Source organism: Staurois parvus, unplaced genomic scaffold (assembly GCF_062004578.1).
Source record: "Staurois parvus isolate SC_StPar_1 unplaced genomic scaffold, SC_StPar_1.0 ptg000519l, whole genome shotgun sequence".
Lineage (NCBI taxonomy): Eukaryota > Metazoa > Chordata > Amphibia > Anura > Ranidae > Staurois > Staurois parvus.
Genome location: NW_028318315.1, coordinates 558766 through 580302, shown reverse-complemented (window position 1 = coordinate 580302; position 21537 = coordinate 558766). Strand labels below are relative to the sequence as shown.

Below are 21537 nucleotides of genomic sequence, written 5' to 3'. Positions count from 1 at the left end.
GATGACCAGAGACCGCGGACACAGTGCAGGGGATGACCAGAGACCGCGGACACAGTGCAGGAGATGACCAGAGACCGCGGACACAGTACAGGAAATGACCAGAGACCGCGGACACAGTATAGGAGATGACAAGAGACCGCGGACCTAGTATAGGAGATGACCAGAGACCGCGGACACAGTACAGGAGATGACCAGAGACTGCGGACATACTACAGGAGATGACCAGAGACTGCGGACACAGTACAGGAGATGACCAGAGACTGCGGACACAGTACAGGAGATGACCAGAGACTGCAGACAGTACAGGGGATGACCAGAGACTGCAGACATACTACAGGAGATGACCAGAGACCGCGGACACAGTACAGGAGATGACCAGAGACCGCGGACACAGTGCAGGAGATGACCAGAGACCGCGGACACAGTGCAGGAGATGACCAGAGACCTCGGACACAGTACATGAGATGACCAGAGACCGCGGACACAGTACAGGAGATGACCAGAGACCGCGGACACAGTACAGGAGATGACCAGAGACCGCGGACACAGTACAGGAGATGACCAGAGACCGCGGACACAGTACAGGAGATGACCAGAGACCGCGGACACAGTACAGGAGATGACCAGAGACTGCGGACACAGTACAGGAGATGACCAGAGACTGCGGACACAGTACAGGAGATGACCAGAGACTGCAGACAGTACAGGGGATGACCAGAGACTGCAGACATACTACAGGAGATGACCAGAGACTGCGGACACAGTACAGGAGATGACCAGAGACTGCGGACACAGTACAGGAGATGACCAGAGACCGCGGACACAGTACAGGAGATGACCAGAGACCGCGGACACAGTACAGGAGATGACCAGAGACCGCGGACCTAGTATAGGAGATGACCAGAGACCGCGGACACAGTGCAGCAGATGACCAGAGACCGCGGACACAGTACAGGAGATGACCAGAGACCGCGGACACAGTACAGGAGATGACCAGAGACCGCGGACACAGTACATGAGATGACCAGAGACCGCGGACCTAGTACAGGAGATGACCAGAGACCGCGGACACAGTACAGGAGATGACCAGAGACTGCGGACACAGTACAGGAGATGACCAGAGACTGTGGACACAGTACAGGAGATGACCAGAGACTGCAGACAGTACAGGTGATGACCAGAGACTGCAGACATACTACAGGAGATGACCAGAGACTGCGGACACAGTACAGGAGATGACCAGAGACTGCGGACACAGTACAGAAGATGACCAGAGACTGCAGACATACTACAGGAGATGACCAGAGACCGCGGACACAGTACAGGAGATGACCAGAGACCGCGGACACAGTACAGGAGATGACCAGAGACCGCGGACATAGTACAGGAGATGACCAGAGACTGCGGACACAGTACAGGGGATGACCAGGGACCGCGGACACAGCACAGGAGATGACCAGAGACTGCGGACACAGTACAGGGGATGACCAGAGACTGCGGACACAGTACAGGAGATGACCAGAGACTGCGGACAGTACAGGGATGACCAGAGACTGTGGACACAGTACAGGGGATGACCAGAGACTGCGGACACAGTACAGGAGATGACCAGAGACTGCAGAACGTTGGGGATCAGGTACCCGAATATGACAACTTCTGCTGCGATTGCCTCTCTCCCCGAAGTCTTCTGGGACACGTGACAGGTCCCGAGGCACCCTTTATAATTATGGACAGTCTTGAGGCACCCTTTAATATTATGGACAGTCCCGAGGAACCATTTAATATTATGGACAATCTTGAAGCACCCCATTCTAAATTGGGGTGCCTTTAGACTGTCCATAATTTTAAAAGGACATCCCATTCTAAACTGAAAAACTGCCCCTTCACAGTTGTTCGCAGACAGACTCCTGCAGTTGTGATACCTTACTCTGCGGCAGAGAACGCCATATATCCCTCAGGAAGTTCTCCAGTACACCCATAGACCTTTTCATGGTGTCTTCGGTGAACTCATCATTTCTTTTTGGTTTTTATATTCTGCCTTGTCAAGGTAGTCCTGGCTCCTTATATTTCATGCTGTGTCTGGTTAATGCTTGCGGTTTTCACATGTCACATGGATCTGCACATCCAAGTTTTATCACTGTACACTATTCTGATTGTATCTTCATGCCTTCACCATCCTGTAAGCATGGCTCCCACTTTTATTTTCTTTGACGATAAAAGTTGTTTGGATTAAAAAAAAAAAGTGAAAAACTATTCTAATAGTTGTCTATAACGCAGCAACATCCACACATGTAGGACACCCAACATTAGAGGGGATTTATTCTTCCAAAGCAAATATACTTTTGCACACTGGTACTGGCTAGTATGCCCATGTTTCTCTTCTCCCTCAGTTTTTCTCCACAACGCAGCTAATGTGACCCCAGCATTGATGGAGAGGGACGGGGGAGGGTCAAACTAGCTGAGCAGGCAGCTGACACCCTCCTTATCAATGGATGATGTCATTGGTTGTCAGGAATCTGGCGGCTACCCATTAGTAAAAAAATATAAAAAAGAAAAAGAAAGCGCCAAACAATAATATCAATCCTATATCTACCCATTAGTGCTGCCTATCAGTGCCCATCATTGTTGCATATTAGTGCTAGCTCATCAGTGCTGCCTATCAGTGCCCATCATTGTTGCATATTAGTGCCGCCTATCTGTGCCCATCATTGTTGCATATCAGTGCCCATCACTGCCAAATATCAGTGCCAGCTCCTCAGTGCCGCCTATCAGTGACCATCTTTGTTGCATATCAGTGTCAGCCTATCAGTGCCCATCAGTGCTGCCTATCAGTGCAGGGGAGGGTCAAACTAGGATGCTGCCCAGGCAACTGACATCATCCCTATCAACGGACGATGTCATTGGTTGTAAGGACGCCGGCGGCTAGAAGGTCGTAACAATGCACAATGAAAACTTGTGGCTTTGTGTAACTAAAAGGCACACTTGTTCCACTCACTGGCTGCTATACAAGTTTTGGGCAATTTTTAGAAACTTTGACAAGGGACCCCTGAAGAGTCCTCAAGGCATCCCTGAAGAGTCCTCAAGGCACCCCTGAAGAGTCCTCAAGGCACCCCTGAAGAGTCGAGAAAGGTTGAGAAAGGCTCCTCTAGAACAATTGCTGAGGATAAATAGAATACAAAAACACACCACCTCTAGGATTTACAGAGTCCTTACTGAAACGGAGGGCTCGGCCCCCCAAATATTTTTTGGAAAAGTGGAAAACAGAGCTTGGAACAAAATCGAATGAGCAACAAAAGAGTAGGTTATGGCAGTAACAAGAAACACACAGCTACATTTAAAAAAAAATATTTTTTTTACTATTTTGGGCCGGTTCTCCTTGGATAATAATAATAAAAAAAGAAATCAGGAGATATCCATTCCCATTTACCAAAATGTATTCACCTATCTTTTTAGTAAAAAACTAAATAAATAACCCAAATTAGTTTATAACCAAAAATTATAATTTAAAAAAAAATTTTCCATTTTTATTTTGGGCCAGGTTTCCTTTGATAATAATAAAAAAAGAAAATCGGGAGATATCCATTCCCATTTACCAAAATGTATTCATCTATCTTTTTAGTAAAAAAAATAAATAACCCAAAATTAGTTTATAACCAAAAATTATAATTTTTGTAAAAATATTTTTTCCATTTTTATTTCGGGCCAGGTTTCCTTTGATAATAATAAAAAAAGAAAATCGGGAGATATCCATTCCCATTTACCAAAATGTATTCATCTATCTTTTTAGTAAAAAAAATAAATAACCCAAATTAGTTTATAACCAAAAATTATAATTTTTTTTAAAAAACATTTTTGTTACATTTTTATTTTGGCCCAGGTTTCCTTTGATGATAAAAAAAAAAAAATCAGGAGATATCTATTCCAATTTACCACCAAATGAAAGCCCAATTTGTTTAACCTCTTCACTCCTGGTGTCTGGGCCTAGATGCTGAGTGGCCGCATCAGGGGCGGAGTGACAACTCATGGGGCTCCCGGGCAATAGGGGATCATGGGGCCCCTGTGTCCTTGCCCAAACTCAAAAAAGCCTATGAAAAAGGTACCAGGGGCATCTCATGGGGCCCCCTACTGACCCCGGGCCCTCGGGCAGTGCCCGAGTTTTCAAATGGTCAGTCCACCCCTGGGCCGCACATTTGCGTTCAGGTAAGAAAAAAACATGTGCTGAGAGCGCACACCCAGCACACATGTCCAGTACTCACAGAAAGGTCCCGATCTCCTCTTTCGATCGGGACCTTTCCCGATCATGTGACCGCCGTGACGATGTGTCACAGTGGTCTCATGATCGCTAAACCCCGCCTCCCGGCTTCTGAAACTCTTAAAGGGCCAGGAGGCGCCGGCATGAAGGGGTTAAGAAAACCCCGCGGTATAATCCACCTGGATGTACAAAGTAGCTGCGATGATATGTACGATTTTACGAACACAGATCAAAGTTGCAAAATTTTACTTAGGCATTATGCTCTGTTTTGCCCTTAGATGTGAAGGGGTCAAATAACCGTCTCCTGACATTTAGGGGTCTGTTCATAAAAAAAACTGACAAGTCATCTGGTGAAAGTGCATGTACATCCCTTCTGTGTGAATGGAGGGAAAAAAACAAAGAAACCAGGCCTGACATAGTGAAATAAGGAGTCAATAAGCAGAACGTTTGTTGGTCGAGTGTGTTGAGCATTTGCCCGGCTGTAAAAAAAAACAAATTCAGGCCATAATTTAATTAACCTCGTGATTTCCTATAATATTCAGCTCCATCTAGTGGCCGTAATGGGGCATTTGTTTCCTGAAATACCTCCATCAGCAAAAACAGAGCAATACCACATTCTGGCCACAGATGGAGCCATCGGTCATAGGAAATCAGTGTATGAAATATAACAACAATCGACATTTGTCATGGTTGGGTGAGTGTTGGTCACATTCGTTTAATTAATTTTTTATAAAAATACAACTTTACGTGTTTGTGAAATCTTCCACCACAAAATGTACTCAGCCAATGAAAGGTGAGGACTCCATTTTTATTCTCCTGCTATCAATGGCCAACCCGGTCCCACACTTCATCCACGTCTTTGGTGACCTCTGACCTCCTTATGAACTGTTTCTTCCATGATGAAGATCAGCCATGGAGTATATCTGAGGTGTATATCAGGGTGTGCTTCTTCCCCACATGAGAGCTGGGATGTCCAGCAACATTCATCTAGAAGACATTTCCCGCACTCAAGGCACTAATACACCTCCAGGGTTGTGTGGGATCCCGATGTACAGGAAGACAGGACTTCAGTGAGGAACATTTCCCTCACTCAGGACAGGAAAGTGGCTTCTCCCCCATGTGAGATCTCTGATGTCCGTAAAGATGAAACTTCTTTGAAAAACATTTTACGCACTCAGGACAGGAAAGAGATTTCTCCCCCGTGTGAGCCCTCTGATGTCTGGAAAGATTGAACTTCTGTGAAAAACATTTCCTGCACTCAGGACAGGAATACGGCTTCTCCCCTGTGTGAGATGTGATGTCTGTAAAGATGAAACTTCTGTGAAAAACATTTTCCACACTCAGGACAGGAAAGAGACTTCTCCCCCTTGTGAGCCCTCTGTTGTCTCTAAAGATTGGACATCAATGAAAAACATTTCCCGCACTCAGGACAGGAGACCTCTGATGTGTGAAAAGAACTGATTTTTGCACAAAACATTTCACTCAGATCAGGGATAAGGTTTCTGACCTGTGTACAATCCCTGATCTTTGTAAAGATTGGACTTCCTTGAAAAACATTTCCTGAATTCAGGACGGGGATACAGATTCTATCCCGTGTTGAGATCTCTGATGTCTGACAAGTTCTATTTTTTGTACAAAACATTTCCCGCACTCATGACAAGAATACGGCTTCTCACCCGTGTGCAATCTCTGATGAATATAAAGATTCGACTTATGCGAAAAACACTTTCCGCACTCAGGACAGGAGTGCGGCTTTTTACCCGTGTGAGTTTTCAGATGCATGTTAAGGTTGTACTTCTCTGCAAAACATCTCCCGCACTCAGGACAGGGATACGGCTTCTCCCCCGTGTGAGATTTCTGATGTCTGAAGAGATGACAGTTGTTTGAAAAACATTTCCCGCACTCAGGACAGGAATACGGCTGCTCACCTTTGTGCAATCTTTGATGAATGTAAAGATTGGACTTCTGTGAAAAACATTTCCCGCACTCGGGACAGGAATACGGCTTCTCACCCGTGTGAGATCTCTGATGAATATAAAAGTTGGACTTCTGTGAAAAACATTTCCCACACTCAGCACAGGAATACGGCTTCTCACCTTTGTGCAATCTCTGATGAATATAAAGATTGGACTTCTGTGAAAAATATTTCCCGCACTCAGGACAGAAAAATGGCTTCTCCCCCGTGTGAACTCTCTGATGATTGGTAAATTCAGTCTTGTCTGAAAAACATTTCCCACACTCAGTACAGGAATATGGCTTTTCCCCCGTGTGCAATCTCAGATGTTTGTAAAGACTGGATTTCCATGAAAAACATTTCCCGCAATAAGGACAGGAATTCAGCTTCTCCCCCGTGTGAGATCTCTGATGTGTGACAAGCTTTGATTTATTTACAAAACATTTCCCGCACTCAGGGCAGGAATACGGCTTTTCGTCTGTGTGAGATTTTTTGTGCTTATTAAGCCCGGATTTAGAATTGAAACTTTTTCCGCACTCAGTACAGGAGAACCTCTTCTCTGTTGGAAGGCCGGCCCGGTCCCACACAGTCTGAGGTTCCTCAGGATACGAGGAATCCGATGGTCCATCTACACTGGGTGGTGCCGGATGGACATTGGAGGGAGTCGGGTTTTCTCCTGGACTATACTGTGTGATGTCCTCATCTTCTACTTTCCAGTCTGGAGACAAAGTGAGACAATCCTCGGAGGTTTTCCTCATCTCCCGGCCATGGACTAAAATACAAAGACAAAGAGGATTACTAGACAGGAGCTGATTGGTCCCCCAAACTAGGACTCCGCCCACATCAGGCAGCTTGGTCTCTGAGGAGCTTACAATTCCACCCTCAAGGGAACTAGGAAATGGCTCCTCTGATCTCCTACCAGGTCATTTCTTTATTCATGGACCTTAGTCAGAGAGTGAGGAAACAACCAGAACTGTCTTTTATAGGAGGGACGGTGATGAGGGGATTATAGGACGAGGGTCCCCACCCCCTCTATCACTCATCGCCATCTTCCCAACACAAGAAGTACTGCACTTCCTTATTTAGTCCATGATTTAGTCATGAAGAACAGCGGGGCTGAGCCCCACCAGAGGTCAGAGAGTGAGGATGGGGGGAGAACCAAGATGAAGACTGGACTGATCCTGAAGACCAACATCATTGGGTATTGACTCCTCCCTCATTATCACTTTCTGTTTAAGGGTCCAAAGTTGGAGGATGTTATCACATTATTATCACTATGTAAAAGTCTGTGCTCCAATCACATCATCCAATATAAAATGTCCAGCTGGTAGGAAATGGGTGGAACAAAATGTATGTAATGTACGCACTCCTATGGGAAAACGCGTTTCGGTTTACAAATTTTTCGCATTACGAAAAGTCCCGCAGAACGAATTATATTCGTAAACTGAGGTACGCCTGTAGTTCGCTTGATATATGCTCTTGATGGACGGTGTTAACTTTATTCCTAAATGCTTTAATTTTTTATCCTGCCATTTAAAAGGAAATTTTTCTTGTAATACTTGTCTTTCTACTTTCGATATATTGATATCTAGAAACTCAGATTTTGCAAGATTAATTTTAAAATGTGATAGTTCTCCATAATGTTTTAAAGTTTGCATTAAATTCGGCAAAGTTATTCTGGGATTTACCACATAAACTAACATATTTCTGCCATTTTATGTTCTACTTGTGCTATCTGAATCCTTTTATATCTAAACGTTTCCGTATCGTTGCTAAAAGGGGCTCCCTAACACACACAAGAGAGGTGAGAGTGGGCATCCCTGCCTCGTTCCATTGTACATCTCAAAAGACTCCGACAATGTACCATTACTCTTTACTGCTGCTGATGGGTGACCATATAAACATTTTATCCACTGAAGCATTTTTGGCCCTAATCCTATCACCTCTAAAGTGCTCATCATAAATCCACAATCTACCCTGTCGAATGCTTTTTTTCGGCATCTATCAACAGGAATAGAATTGGGGACCTCCCCCTATTACTCTTTTGTAAGAGCAATAAAGATCTCAATCTATTATCTCCACCTTCTCTTCCTGGTATAAACCCAACTTGATCTAGGTGTATCAGCTCTGGCATTAGAGCTTTCAACCTACTAGCAATATACAAAAAAAAAAAATAAATATATATATATATCAGGGGTCAGAAGTATATAATGTACAATATATATAGTGCAGAGGTCAGGAGTATGTAAAGTACAATATATATATATATATATATATATATATAGTGCAGAGGTCAGGAGTATATAATGTACAATATATATATATATAGTGCAGAGATCAGGAGTATGTAATGTACAACGTATTGAAAAAAACTGTAATTAGAACTACAGTATATAGTATCAGGAGTAGGTAATGTATTATTATTATTATTATACAGGGTTTATATAGCGCCAACAGTTTGCTCAGCGCTGTACATTATAATGGGAGACAGTACACGAGACAGTACAGTAACAATACAATAAAATACACGAGGGGTTCGAGGGCCCTGCTCCTTGGAGCTTACAATCTAGGAGGGAGGGGAGAGTGGTACAGGAGGAAATAGCTGTGGGGGATGGAGTGGTAGGAGGAGTGGAGGAGTTCAGTAATTAGCTGAGGGCGGGGTAGGCTTCCCTGAAGAGATGGGTTTTCAGAGTGCACCTAAAGGTGAGGAGAGTAGGTGATAGGCTGATGGATTGGGGCAGGGAGTTCCAGAGGATGGGGGAAGCCCTGGAGACGGGCATGGGAGGAGGAGACCAGGGAACTAGAGTAGGAGGTCTTGTGAGGAGCAGAGAGTATGTTTTGGGTGGTATTTGTATACCAGATCGGTGATGTAGTTTGGGGCAGTATTATGAACAGCTTTATATGTACATGTATCATCCTACCCTAGGTTGGATAAATTAAGTTTTGGGCTCTTCTGGAGCAGCAATCTATTTTCTATTTCTGGATGGATCTCACCAAGTCTGGTGGTTGATTGCTCCTGCCTGCCTCTGGAAGAAGCTTCCAGAAATAGAGTAGGAAGGCCAGCCACTGGGTTATCTTACCTCAGCCAATCCCTGGGAGGGGAATCCTAGAAGGTGGCTGGGGAAAAGATAATTGTCTGAGAGGGCTGTTTAGAGCCCTCTCAGTCCTGGGAGGCAACCTGTGTTACTCAACAGCTGTTGCTATGGGGCCTCAGCATGTACTTAGCTGAGGGTCTGATGGAACCTAGACATTTAGTGGGGGGCATTACTCTGGTACCTGGGCTGGCAGCCCCTGCACAGGTAAGGGAGACCCACTTATTTCCAACGGCCCCTCTAGGGGTGAGCGCTACATACCATAGAGTATGTAGTGCAGGGCCTAAGATTACATAATGTACAATATAAATTATACATTGCAATGGTCAGGACTCAGAATATGGTTTTTCAGTAATCATCAGTAATCTAAATGTTTACTTAACTGAGACAAGTTGCAGAGGTCCCACACCGCTGCCTCCTATCTCCTGAGACTGCACTCAGTGACTTGGGTCTGAGACTATACAGACATATCCCTCCACCCGGCACAGCCAGCAGACCACAGAGTAACCCTGGGAGGTTTGTCCTGTTAGAGATCTTACTAGAACTGGGCATGGAGAAGAAGACTCAAGAAGACCCAAGGCCCCAGGTGCCTAGGTACAGCAATGAACATGAACAAAATCAACATTATTCTGCCAGCTGAACCCCAGAATCTCCATAAATCCAGTCTAGATACATAAATTGTGTCTGCAGCACAGAGAAGGAAGATTATCCGAGAGAAATCCAGGAATACAGGACGGGGAACACAGCTCAGGAAAGTGACCAGGGGATTACAGGCTGATATCACCCAGTCCCCGCCCTGCTCTGGACCAATCAGTGAGCAGTATGGGTGGAGGAATGGATTTAGTGTTCATGACCCACCTGTGCTGATCTCTGTAGGAGTGTCCTCCTCTATAAATGTCCCCGTTATTCCATCCTCCTCCATAGACTGCTGATCATCCCTCACATACGCCTCTTCTTCTGCCTTAACATCAACTTTAGGATCTCTCAAGTTTCCACTCTGAATATATAATAAAAATGCCATCAATGGTAACAATGCAGATAATGTACAGATCCTAATGATACTATCAGTGATTGTTCCTCATCTACCTGATGATGGTGAGGGATGGTGTGACCTTCCTGTGTGGAATCCTGGGAATACAGAGGACGGGGACATCTCTCTGGTGGGTTCCTGGCATTAGGCGGCTCCATCATATCCTTGTGTCCTTCTGAAAACTCCTCCATCACTCCATACTCCTCATCCTCCTCTTTAAATTCCTTCTTGACAGCAATATTATAATCTTCGAAGTTTCCATTCTGAATATATAATAACACATTCACTGTAATGCTTGTGTATAAATTACAACCAGAAATAACTGTCAATCATCTACCTGATGATGGTGAGGGATGGTGTGATCTTCCTGTGTGGAATCCCGGGAATACAGAGGACGGGGACATCTCTCTGGTGGGTTCCCATGACTGGATCCATCTGTAGGAAACACACACACTGACTGAATCCATTGTTTCTATGTGTTTATCAGATGATGGGGGATCTAGGTGGATCCTCCGTACTGCTCTCTCCTTTACAATAAAGTCTCCTCTTACCCGGTGATGTGAGGGGCGGCTGATTGTCCATCATGACGTCCTTGTAGAGATCCTTGTGTCCTTCTAAATACTCCCACTCCTCCATGGAGAAATAGACAGTGACACCCTGACACCTTATAGGAACCTGACACACACAATGATACAGTCACCATCCAGACACATCCCTTGTCTGTTACTGGAGAATGTCCCAGAATTCCCGGCACCGCTCACCTCTCCTGTCAGCAGCTCCATCATCTTCTTGGTGACTTCTAGAATCTTCTGCATGTTGTGTCTCTCAGGGTTTAGGGAGTCACATGGAGGCACTGTGATGGTCATATGATCACCTGACTTCAGAGGAGGAAATCTCTGTATTGAGGAACCAATAGGAATATCATGTTAGAATCCCAGAATCCTTCTCTCCTCTCCGGTCAGGTCTGTGTGATGTCATGTGACCTCCCAGAATCCTCACCTCTCCGGTCAGGTCTGTGTTTTATTAACCACTTGCCCACCCGAGGATTTCCCCCCCTTCATGACTAGGCCATTTTTTGAGTTACGGCACTGCATTATTTTAACTGACAATTGCGCGGTCGTGCAATGCTGCAGCCAAATGAAACTTACGTCCTTTTTTTTCCAACGAATTGAGCTTTCTTTCGGTGGTATTTGATCGCCTGTAAGTTTTTATTTTTTGTGTTATAAGCAAAAAAATACCGACAATTTTGAGAAAAAAAGCAATATTTTTGACTTTTTGCAATTAAACGTGACCAGTATAAAATAAAAAAAAAATCAAATTTCATCATAAATTTAGGCCAAAATGTATTCTGCTCCATGTCTTTGCTAAACAAATTCCAATACGTGTAAATTAATTGGATAACGTGAAAGTTATAGCGTTCACAAATGGCTGGGATTTTTTTTCTATTTCTAATGGCAGTGATCAGCGACTTATAGCGGGACTGCGACGAAAATTCTGACACTGGGGAGGAACTAACTGTCACTGACATCCCCAGTGACACCAATACAGTGATCAGTGCTAATAAAAAGCACTGACACTGTACTAATGGCACTGGGCAGGAAGGGGTTAACATCTGGGGTGATCAAAGGGTTAACTGTGTGCTGGGAGTGTACTATGGGGCTGTGTGTTTGTTCTTCACTTTAAGCACACTGCTTTGTATGGCTGTGCTGTGGAGAGCCATACAAAGCAGTGTGCAGAAGCTGAGAGGGGAGAGAACTGTTTTGTTTACTAACCGTTCCCCCATCAGAGATCCTCAGCAATCCCCGGGCGCCGGCGAGTAATCACTGGCCGGGACCCGGTGATTGACAGCCGAGGCCATGAATAGTGATTTTGCATTTCCTACCCAGAAATGCAAAATCACACATATATATATATATATACACATACATATATATATATATATATACACATGATTTTGAACACATGTGCCGCCCTGAAGCAGTACTTCTGCTATAGGGCGGATGGGAAGCGGTCAATAGGAATAAGAGATGTCATGTGACTTCCCAGAATCCTCCTCACCTCTCTGGTCAGGTCTGTGTTTTATTAATAGAGATCAGAGTGATGTCATGTGACCTCCCAGAATCCTCCTCACCTCTCCGGTCAGGTCAGGTCTGTGTTTTATTAATAGAGATAAGAGTGATGTCATGTGACCTCCTAGAATAATCCTCACCTCTCCGGTCAGGTCTGTGTTTTATTAATAGAGATAAGAGTGATGTCATGTGACCTCCTAGAATCCTCCTCACCTCTCCGGTCAGGTCTGTGTTTTATTAATAGAGATGAGTGATGTCATGTGACCTCCCAGAATCCTCCTCACCTCTCCGGTCAGGTCTGTGTTTTATTAATAGAGATAAGAGTGATGTCATGTGACCTCCTAGAATAATCCTCACCTCTCCGGTCAGCAGGTAGATGATCTCCAGGGTGAGGTTTAGTATCCTCTCAGTCATGTGACTCCGGTCCTTCTCCATCCTCATTGATGTGGTCATGTGATCCATGTAGGTTTTCTGCAGACAGACAATTATCTGGACTGTATTGGTTGTACAATATTAGAATAGGGATTTAAGACAATAATAGGCAGACTGCCCCCTGTAGGAACTGGCACATGTGGAGGGCGCTAATCCCCTCCAGTGTTTGTATTTTTAAAAGCTGTTGCTTGCAGAGGTACCAAAGCTAAAATACACGCTAACAGTGACGCCACACTACAATGCGTATGAGATGCCAAAAAAATGTTGACCAACTCACTGTCAGCAGCTGTGGTAGTGAGCTCTTTGATCTACAACTTGGGGTTCCCCAGGGCGCGGAGTCTAAGCCCCAACCTGCTTGTTCACCAGGGCCCCTGATGGTGGGGATGTACTTGCAGCAGGCTGGGACCAGGTCGCGGCCCCCAGGTACACCCAGCTGAGGTAGAGGAGATCGCTAGCGGGAGCAGAGTTTAAAGGGAGAAGACAAAGGGAGTCCAGTAGGCAAGCCGAGGTCAGGACAGGCGGAAAACTAGCAATGTCAGGAACGAAGCTGGGGTCGGTACACGGATAGACTATACAGGAGCGATGTCAGGAACGAAGCCGGGGTCAGTACACGGATAGACTATACAGGAGCGATGTCAGGAACGAAGCCGGGGTCAGAACACGGATAGACTATACAGGAGCGATGTCAGGAACGAAGCCGGGGTCGGTACACGGATAGACTATACAGGAGCCATGTCAGGAACGAAGCTGGGGTCAGTAGATTGACTATGTAGGAGCGATGTCAGGAACGAAGCCGGGGTCGGTACACGGATAGACTATGTAGGAGCGATGTCAGGAACGAAGCTGGGGTCAGCACATGGATAGACTATACAGGAGCCATGTCAGGAACGAAGCTGGGGTCAGTAGATTGACTATGTAGGAGCGATGTCAGGAACGAAGCCGGGGTCGGTGCACGGATAGACTATACAGGAGCGATGTCAGGAACGAAGCCGGGGTCAGCACATGGATAGACTATACAGGAGCCATGTCGGGAACGAAGCCGGGGTCAGAACACGGATAGACTATACAGGAGCGATGTCAGGAACGACGCCGGGGTCAGTACACGGATAGACTATACAGGAGCGATGTCAGGAACGAAGCCGGGGTCGGTACACGGATAGACTATACAGGAGCGATGTCAGGAACAAGCCGGGGTTGGTACACGGATAGACTATACAGGAGCGATGTCAGGAACGAAGCCGGGGTCGGTGCACGGATAGACTATACAGGAGCGATGTCAGGAACGAAGCCGGGGTCGGTGCACGGATAGACTATACAGGAGCGATGTCAGGAACGAAGCCGGGGTCGGTGCACGGATAGACTATACAGGAGCGATGTCAGGAACGAAGCTGGGGTCAGTAGATAGACTATACAGGAGCGATGTCAGGAACGAAGCCGGGGTCAGTACACGGATAGACTATACAGGAGCGATGTCAGGAACGAAGCCGGGGTCGGCACACAGATAGACTATACAGGAGCGATGTCAGGAACGAAGCCGGGGTCAGTACACGGATAGACTATACAGGAGCGATGTCAGGAACGAAGCCGGGGTCGGTACACGGATAGACTATACAGGAGCCATGTCAGGAACGAAGCTGGGGTCAGTAGATTGACTATGTAGGAGCGATGTCAGGAACGAAGCCGGGGTCGGTGCACGGATAGACTATACAGGAGCGATGTCAGGAACGAAGCCGGGGTCAGCACATGGATAGACTATACAGGAGCCATGTCGGGAACGAAGCCGGGGTCAGAACACGGATAGACTATACAGGAGCGATGTCAGGAACGACGCCGGGGTCAGTACACGGATAGACTATACAGGAGCGATGTCAGGAACGAAGCCGGGGTCAGTACACGGATAGACTATACAGGAGCGATGTCAGGAACGAAGCCGGGGTCAGAACACGGATAGACTATACAGGAGCGATGTCAGGAACAAGCCGGGGTTGGTACACGGATAGACTATACAGGAGCGATGTCAGGAACGAAGCCGGGGTCGGTGCACGGATAGACTATACAGGAGCGATGTCAGGAACGAAGCCGGGGTCGGTGCACGGATAGACTATACAGGAGCGATGTCAGGAACGAAGCTGGGGTCAGTAGATAGACTATACAGGAGCGATGTCAGGAACGAAGCCGGGGTCAGTACACGGATAGACTATACAGGAGCGATGTCAGGAACGAAGCCGGGGTCGGCACACAGATAGACTATACAGGAGCGATGTCAGGAACGAAGCCGGGGTCAGTACACGGATAGACTATACAGGAGCGATGTCAGGAACGAAGCCGGGGTCAGAACACGGATAGACTATACAGGAGCGATGTCAGGAACGAAGCCGGGGTCGGTGCACGGATAGACTATACAGGAGCGATGTCAGGAACGAAGCCGGGGTCGGTGCACGGATAGACTATACAGGAGCGATGTCAGGAACGAAGCCGGGGTCGGTACACGGATAGACTATACAGGAGCGATGTCAGGAACGAAGCCGGGGTCGGTGCACGGATAGACTATACAGGAGCGATGTCAGGAACGACGCCGGGGTCGGTACACGGATAGACTATACAGGAGCGATGTCAGGAACGAAGCCGGGGTCAGCACATGGATAGACTATACAGGAGTGATGTCGGGAACGAAGCTGGGGTCAGTAGATAGACTATACAGGAGCGATGTCGGGAACGAAGCCGGGGTCGGTACATGGATAGACTATACAGGAGCGATGTCAGGAACGAAGCTGGGGTCAGTAGATAGACTATACAGGAGCGATGTCAGGAACGAAGCCGGGGTCGGTACACGGATAGACTATACAGGAGCGATGTCAGGAACGAAGCCGGGGTCAGCACATGGATAGACTATACAGGAGCCATGTCGGGAACGAAGCCGGGGTCAGAACACGGATAGACTATACAGGAGCGATGTCAGGAACGACGCCGGGGTCAGTACACGGATAGACTATACAGGAGCGATGTCAGGAACGAAGCCGGGGTCGGTACACGGATAGACTATACAGGAGCGATGTCAGGAACGAAGCCGGGGTCGGTACACGAATAGACTATACAGGAGCGATGTCAGGAACGAAGCCGGGGTCGGTACACGGATAGACTATACAGGAGCGATGTCAGGAACGAAGCCGGGGTCAGTACACGAATAGACTATACAGGAGCGATGTCAGGAACGAAGCCGGGGTCGGCACACAGATAGACTATACAGGAGCGATGTCAGGAACGAAGCCGGGGTCAGTACACGGATAGACTATACAGGAGCGATGTCAGGAACGAAGCCGGGGTCAGAACACGGATAGACTATACAGGAGCGATGTCAGGAACAAGCCGGGGTTGGTACACGGATAGACTATACAGGAGCGATGTCAGGAACGAAGCCGGGGTCGGTGCACGGATAGACTATACAGGAGCGATGTCAGGAACGAAGCCGGGGTCGGTGCACGGATAGACTATACAGGAGCGATGTCAGGAACGAAGCTGGGGTCAGTAGATAGACTATACAGGAGCGATGTCAGGAACGAAGCCGGGGTCAGTACACGGATAGACTATACAGGAGCGATGTCAGGAACGAAGCCGGGGTCGGCACACAGATAGACTATACAGGAGCGATGTCAGGAACGAAGCCGGGGTCAGTACACGGATAGACTATACAGGAGCGATGTCAGGAACGAAGCCGGGGTCAGAACACGGATAGACTATACAGGAGCGATGTCAGGAACGAAGCCGGGGTCGGTGCACGGATAGACTATACAGGAGCGATGTCAGGAACGAAGCCGGGGTCGGTGCACGGATAGACTATACAGGAGCGATGTCAGGAACGAAGCCGGGGTCGGTACACGGATAGACTATACAGGAGCGATGTCAGGAACGAAGCCGGGGTCGGTGCACGGATAGACTATACAGGAGCGATGTCAGGAACGACGCCGGGGTCGGTACACGGATAGACTATACAGGAGCGATGTCAGGAACGAAGCCGGGGTCAGCACATGGATAGACTATACAGGAGTGATGTCGGGAACGAAGCTGGGGTCAGTAGATAGACTATACAGGAGCGATGTCGGGAACGAAGCCGGGGTCGGTACATGGATAGACTATACAGGAGCGATGTCAGGAACGAAGCTGGGGTCAGTAGATAGACTATACAGGAGCGATGTCAGGAACGAAGCCGGGGTCGGTACACGGATAGACTATACAGGAGCCATGTCAGGAACGAAGCCGGGGTCAGTACACGGATAGACTATACAGGAGCGATGTCAGGAACAAGCCGGGGTCGGTGCACGGATAGACTATACAGGAGCGATGTCAGGAACGAAGCCGGGGTCGGTGCACGGATAGACTATACAGGAGCGATGTCAGGAACGAAGCCGGGGTCGGTACACGGATAGACTATACAGGAGCGATGTCAGGAACGAAGCCGGGGTCGGTGCACGGATAGACTATACAGGAGCGATGTCAGGAACGACGCCGGGGTCGGTACACGGATAGACTATACAGGAGCGATGTCAGGAACGAAGCCGGGGTCAGCACATGGATAGACTATACAGGAGTGATGTCGGGAACGAAGCTGGGGTCAGTAGATAGACTATACAGGAGCGATGTCGGGAACGAAGCCGGGGTCGGTACATGGATAGACTATACAGGAGCGATGTCAGGAACGAAGCTGGGGTCAGTAGATAGACTATACAGGAGCGATGTCAGGAACGAAGCCGGGGTCGGTACACGGATAGACTATACAGGAGCCATGTCAGGAACGAAGCCGGGGTCAGTACACGGATAGACTATACAGGAGCGATGTCAGGAACAAGCCGGGGTTGGTACACGGATAGACTATACAGGAGCGATGTCAGGAACGAAGCCGGGGTCGGTGCACGGATAGACTATACAGGAGCGATGTCAGGAACGAAGCCGGGGTCAGTACACAGATAGACTATACAGGAGCGATGTCGGGAACGAAGCCGGGGTCGGTACACGGATAGACTATACAGGAGCGATGTCAGGAACGAAGCCGGGGTCGGCACACGGATAGACTATACAGGAGGAATGTCAGGAACGAAGCCGGGGTCGGTACACGGATAGACTATACAGGAGCGATGTCAGGAACGAAGCCGGGGTCGGTGCACGGATAGACTATACAGGAGCGATGTCAGGAACGAAGCCGGGGTCGGTACACGGATAGACTATACAGGAGCGATGTCAGGAACGAAGCCGGGGTCGGTGCACGGATAGACTATACAGGAGCGATGTCAGGAACGAAGCCGGGGTCGGTACACGGATAGACTATACAGGAGCGATGTCAGGAACGAAGCCGGGGTCGGTACACGGATAGACTATACAGGAGCGATGTCAGGGACGAAGCCGGGGTCGGCACATGGATAGACTATAAAGGATTCTCAGTGGGAACACACGAGAGCTCCAACAACAAAGGTTGCTCAGGCAAAGTGGGACAGACTGAGCATGTCTGAAATAGACAAGCCAGCTAGGAGGTGCCCCAGGAAGTGATGAAAGGGAAGGACATAAAACTCAGGGAATAGCAGATGACGCCCAGAGAGGCTGCAGACTAACTTACTACACTCACATGTTTGTATTGCTGTTTGTTGGCATCTATAGTGGCTTCCCCTCAGTGGTGGGAATGAGGATCAAAGAACGTCCAAATCTTTTATATTATGACAATGGTTTAACCCCTTCACACCTAAGGGTGAAACAAATCTTAATGCCTAAGCACAATTTTGCAACGTTGACATGTGTTAGTAAAACGGCACCTATCATCACAACTACTTTGTACATCCAGGTGGAATATACCGCGGTTTTTTTTCAGAACAAATTGGGCTTTCATTTGGTGGTAAATGGTGACGAATAGCTCCTGATTTTTTTTTTTTTATTATTATTTTCAAAGGAAAGTTGGCCCAAAATAGTAAAGAAAAATCTTTTTTTTTTTTATTTAGCTGTGTGTTTCTTGTTACTACCATAACCTACCACCAGAGAACAACCCAAAATAAATTCTCCAGCTCTTGACGATCACAGCGATACTATATATGTGTATGTTATTTGTTGTTTGTACTCATAGTACAGCCCAGAAACAATAGTGCGCATTTTGTTTTTGTCTTTTTTTACCTAAAACACACTGACACCAATTTTTTTTGTTAAATCCTGACCTTTGACCTTGACTTTTGACCCTGACCCAAACACTAACCCTGGCACTGAACTAGATCAAACCTTGATCTAGGTTTTTTTTATTTTTAATATTTAATTTTTTTATAACAAACATTTTTTTTCCCTCTATGCCAGTAATTAGAGAGATACAATGTATTCCTCTCTCCTCCATTCAAAGAAAGAAAAAAAAAAACAAGGGGGCCGGGCTGTACAGTGACTGATCACTGTGATAGCCAATCAGAGGCTATCACAGTGATCATGTGACCTGGAATCAGGAGTCCCGGATCGTTAGAACAGGACCCGGGGCTCTGAGTGACACCGCGGTATTTGTGCTGGGAGTGCGCAGTGCGGTGCGCTCCCAGCACAAAGACAGGTACGCAAATACGTGGCCCCCACGGAAAAAAGGCCAGTTCTGTGAGGTCGCATATTTGTCCCCAAGGGGTTAAAGAAGAATAATAAACAGTAGTACCAATGCAGAAGTCTCTGCCTCTCTGGATGGAATCTGCCCCCGTAGTGTCCTATGACCACATATATAAAACAGTGAATAAAGTTGTCACAGTGACTATGGAGGAAGAATACGGACATGACTATGGAGGAAAAGGATGGACATGACGGGGGTGGTTACTGGGTGTAAATAGAAAATTACCTCCTCTGCTGCCACTTCCAGCAATCTTTCCTCCCGTCTTTGTGACACATGGAACTTCCTGTCTGTACCTGACATCACTTCCTGTCTGTACCTGACATCACTTCCTGCCTGTCTTCCATAGAGACTTCCTGTCTGGGTAGAAGTGAGATCACCACCTTGTGGAGCTCAGAGGAACTGCAGCCCCGAGAAGCGTCTGGTAGTGTGACCCCGGCCTTGTGCTGTGTGTATGGACTGTACAGGCGTACCGCGGTTTACAAATTTAATTCGTTCTGCGGGGCTTTTCGTAATTCATAAACCAAAATGCCGTTTCCCATAGGAATGCATTGAAAATCAATTAATCAGTTCCGGAGGTCAGAAAAAAGTAAACGCTGCTAAAATACAGTATGAGTTATTTTATCAAGTCATGCGGTATTTTAGTAGTGACAACCAGTGTTAATGTTTCAGCTGTGAGCGGGGTTCCCCACTGACCGCTGAATGTAAAAGAATTGCCGGGAATTAAAAAAAATTATTTAAAAAAACAACAGGGGGTCCCTTCTCCATCCATACCAAGCCCTTCGGGGCTGGTATGGATTTTGAGGGGAACTCCCATGCCAAAATTAAAAAAAAAATGGAGAGGGGGGTCTTCCCAAAATCCATACCAGACTCTTATCTGAGCATGCAGCCTAGCAGGTTAGTAAAGGGGGAGGGGAGGCAAGTGCCCCCCCTCCTGAACCATACCAGGCCACATGCCCTCAACATGGGGGGTGCTTTGGGGCGGGGGGCTTAAAAGAAACAAAGCTTCCTTTAACTCCAGGGAAAGTGACAGCTAATTCTGTGAGCTATAGTGAAGAAAAAAAAGCTGGCAATTGCATTTAAAAATCAGCACTGACATACACTTCATATTGCAAAAAAAATTCATAAAAACTTGGGGGTCCCCCCCATAATCCATACCACACCCTTATCCGAGCATGCAGCACAACAGGTCAGGAAAAGGGGGGAACAAGCGAGTGTCTCCCCTCCTGAACCATACCAGACCACATGCTCTCAACTTGGGGGGGGTGCTTTGGGGCAGGGGGGCTCCCCCCCATGCACCTTGTCCCCATGTTGATGGGGTCAAGGGCCTCTTCCAACCAACCCTGGCTGGTGGTTGTGGGGGTCTGCGGGCAGGGGGCTTATCGGAATCTGGAAGCCCCCTTTCACAAGGGGGCCCCCAGATCCCGGCCTCCCCCCTGTGAATGAGTATGTGGTACATGGTCCACAAAAAACAAAATGTGTAGTGTGAAAAAAGACAGGACACGGTCTTTGACAAGTCCTTTATTAAAAGAAAAAACTAAAAGAATGTCCCACACAGTAGATCCAACGTCAATCACGATGCCCTCCACCGCTGCCACCCGAAAAAAGAATTAAAAGAAAAAGGCTCTGCTTCCGACGATGGCCCCCGCCGTCTGCCTGCTCCGATGGTTTGACAGTTCTTAAATAGGTAAGGGGCGGGGACATCACGCATGTGACCCCACCCCATATGATATCAATGATGTCATATGGGACGTGGTCACTCAGGTGATGTCCCTGGGTGGCCCTGCCCCTTACATATTTAAGAACTGATAAACTATTGGAGCAGACCCCGGGGGGGGACCCCATTAAATTTTTTTAATTTATTATGGTGCTGGTTTTTAAATGTAATTACGTCTTTGTTTTAATTCTTCACTATAGCTCACGGAATCAGCTGTCACTTCCCCCCAACTAAAAGAAAGAAAGTTTCCTTTTAGTTTATTTCCCGAGTTAAAAGAAACAATGTTTCCTTTTAGTTTATTTCCCCCATCTTAAAAAAAAACAATGATTCCTTTTAGTTTCTAAAAAGAAACAAAGTTTCCTTTAGCTCCAGGGAAAGTGACAG

General features: G+C 47.2%; 2 protein-coding genes across 3 annotated transcripts; both read right to left on the bottom strand.

Annotated features, from left to right (window-relative positions):
* Positions 1-4932: 4932 nt before the first annotated feature.
* On the bottom strand, positions 4933-10808 carry LOC149451803 (uncharacterized). 2 transcript variants are annotated; one of them, XM_089690146.1, is made up of 4 exons: positions 10666-10808; positions 10385-10591; positions 10157-10295; positions 4933-6978 (listed from the first exon to the last, which is right to left on the bottom strand). In XM_089690146.1, exons 2-4 carry the CDS (start codon positions 10517-10519, stop codon positions 5819-5821), a joined length of 1434 nt encoding a protein of 477 aa, XP_089546272.1. In that variant the 5' UTR covers positions 10520-10591; positions 10666-10808; the 3' UTR covers positions 4933-5818. The 2 variants fall into 2 exon arrangements, with proteins under 2 accessions (XP_089546272.1, XP_089546273.1); XM_089690147.1 differs by lacking the exon at positions 10666-10808 and having other exon boundaries at positions 10385-10627.
* LOC149451802 (gastrula zinc finger protein XlCGF53.1-like) lies at positions 10569-19736 on the bottom strand. The gene is made up of 4 exons (XM_089690135.1): positions 19665-19736; positions 12755-12868; positions 11029-11224; positions 10569-10591 (listed from the first exon to the last, which is right to left on the bottom strand). The coding sequence occupies exons 2-4, from the start codon at positions 12857-12859 to the stop codon at positions 10569-10571; spliced, it is 324 nt and encodes a 107-aa protein (XP_089546261.1). The 5' UTR covers positions 12860-12868; positions 19665-19736.
* Positions 19737-21537: the final 1801 nt, after the last annotated feature.